At 44.8% G+C, this 2,434-nt stretch overlaps 1 protein-coding gene across 1 annotated transcript; it reads right to left on the bottom strand.

Moving 5' to 3' along the window:
* Positions 1-494: 494 nt before the first annotated feature.
* Positions 495-2,060, bottom strand: AMIGO2 (adhesion molecule with Ig like domain 2; the record flags this gene model as incomplete). The annotated part of the gene is made up of 1 exon (XM_080705832.1): positions 495-2,060. The coding sequence occupies one exon, from the start codon at positions 2,058-2,060 to the stop codon at positions 495-497; it is 1,566 nt and encodes a 521-aa protein (XP_080561958.1).
* Between the last annotated feature and the right edge of the window lie 374 nt (positions 2,061-2,434).

Here is a 2,434-nt window from a genome sequence, read left to right as displayed (position 1 = left end):
CCAGATCTAACTTTATGCATTGTAATTCCCAAATATAATTTTATACATTATAAATAGTTGCTGTTTGATTCTCCCTTTTACATCTTTTTAAAATGAAACAGGACACTAATGCTTTCCTTCAAAAATAACTCAGTGTTGGTCCTCATAAGTTAGGAAAATCTATTTTTTAAACACTAATACATGATGTTGATTTTTCCTTTTAAGAGTCCTGGATAGAGAGACATTAACAATCATATTATCTTCTTTTACATTATCAATAAGGCTAAAGATCAAGATACCATCATCTAGAACTTGTAACTTTGGAAGACAGCCCCATCATTTTCTGGCACACTGAGGAACCAAGTGCTTCACCTCACCATAAACCATTTAAGAGATCATTTGGTTTTATATATTTTTTTAAAATCCCATTATGTCTGTCCTATTTATTTTGCAGACCACACAAAGTTAAATATGGTGAGATTAAATTATGACATCGTACAAATACAGGCACACAATTAAGTAGATGCTACAAAGGGTGTGTCTGAGAACACTGAATTGACTGAATCTGAGTCGGATTTCACCCTCGTGGACTTTAAGATGCCCTCGGCTATCACTGTCTCACTGGGAAAGCGCCTGACCTTCCCGTTCTGCCCGGCTGCGACATCCTTCAGAGGCTCCAGAAACACCACTCTCCTACCTGTACCTGCCTTCCGTTCATCAGCCGAGGCATCGCTACTAGGACCAGGACTGAGAATGGATGAGTGGGCATTGCTTTGGTTTAGCATATTTTTCTGTCTCTTAGTTTTACACTTGCAGGGACATGGTGTCAGATAGAGGTACAAGAGTACCAGGACGATGCTGGCCACACAGGCAGCAAGAGTGGTGAAAGCTGTGTTGAATGCCTCATGAGCATGGGATCTGTTTACAGTGAAGTTGCTCACGTTTATTGTGACGTCCACAGTTTCGTTTAACAGGCGCTGCCTGTTCATGGCAATACAGGAATACACTCCGGCATCCTCAAAACGAGGGCTTTCTATAACCAGACTTCCGTTGTAGAACACGCGAAAGTTTTCCATCTCTTTATCCGGCTCCAGCAACCTGTTATCTGGACTAACCCAGATGAAATCGGTATTTCCGTTCCCAGTCTTACTGTCACAATGGACAATCAGCCTTTCCCCGACCTGAGCCTCATGAATAAAGCCAAGTGCGCGGAAGGAACCATTGATGACGCTGTCAGAACAATTCATGAAGCTATCCTGGAGCAGAAGTAGCTGATGGGAGTGCCTGGAGTCAGACCATGAGCGGCAGGTGTAATCATTCTTAAAATCCATCACTGAGCTAAAGTGCCTACGATACCAAAAGATCAACAGTGAGTACAAAGAACAGTCACAGACAAATGGGTTTCCATGAAGGTAGATGCCTCTCAACTGTTTCCCTGGCACTAAATTTATATGGTGCAGTGGTATGGAAGGGATCCGGTTATAAGAGACATCTAAGAACATCAGTTCTGCTAGCTTGAACCTTCCAAGGTACAAATCCATAGGAAACTGTGTGAGAAAGTTTCCACTCAGGTAAAGTTTCTGCAGTTGGGAGAGTCCTCCAAAGGCTGAAGGATCAAGGTAGGAAATGTGGTTGTTGTAAAGCAGGAGCACTTCCAGAACCTTCAGCTCTTGGAACACCGCACTTTTCACTGTCTTCAGCTTATTGGAGGACAAGTCAAGACACTTCAGATTTGGAGTTGTGGCAAAACTGCTGGTGGAAATGCTGGTGATGTTGTTATGCCGGATAATTAGGGTGTTCAGCTTGACAAAGGACACTGGGATCCACTCGGAATCCAGAAGCCCGATTCGGTTATAGCTCAGATCCAGTCTCTTAATCAGTCTGAAAAGGTTCCCAGGCACCTTGGACAGGTTTTTGTTGGTGCAGCTGACGATGTCAGTGGCGCAAATGCAGGCGGTGGGGCACACCCCCGCGGCGCCGCGGCTCAGGGCCACCGAGATCACCAGCAAACACAGCAGCTCTCTGCAGCCCGGTCTGACAACTCCAGGCAGGGTGGGCAGCGTGCGGGACCGTACAGACATTATGTCGCCTCTGAGTCTCCTCCGGGAGCCTTTCCACCAGCTCAGCCTCCCACCAGGCAACCTGGTAAAGACTAATATTTAAGAGGGAGGGAAAAAGCATAAGTTAACTATCACTACTGAACCCTCGAGAGTCAGACCGTACTCTTCTTCCAGTAACTTTTGAGATGTCTTTCATTTCATCCTGGCGGGGGAGGGGGAGTCCTACGTTGTCTCTTTACTGCTGAATGCATTTTTTTTTCTAGGTTACTGCTCCTTACAGACATTACAAGCACATCTCTCAATACAACCGTCTCACCATCTGAAACTCGATTTTTAGAAAGGGTGCATCCTGTGTTCTTCTTAACTCCCTCCAACATACGCAAAAAATACACAAA

Source organism: Muscardinus avellanarius (assembly GCF_963383645.1).
Source record: "Muscardinus avellanarius genome assembly, chromosome: 11".
Taxonomy (NCBI): Eukaryota; Metazoa; Chordata; class Mammalia; order Rodentia; family Gliridae; genus Muscardinus; species Muscardinus avellanarius.
Note: the sequence above shows the minus strand (reverse complement) of the source record. Positions and strands in the feature narration are given on the sequence as shown.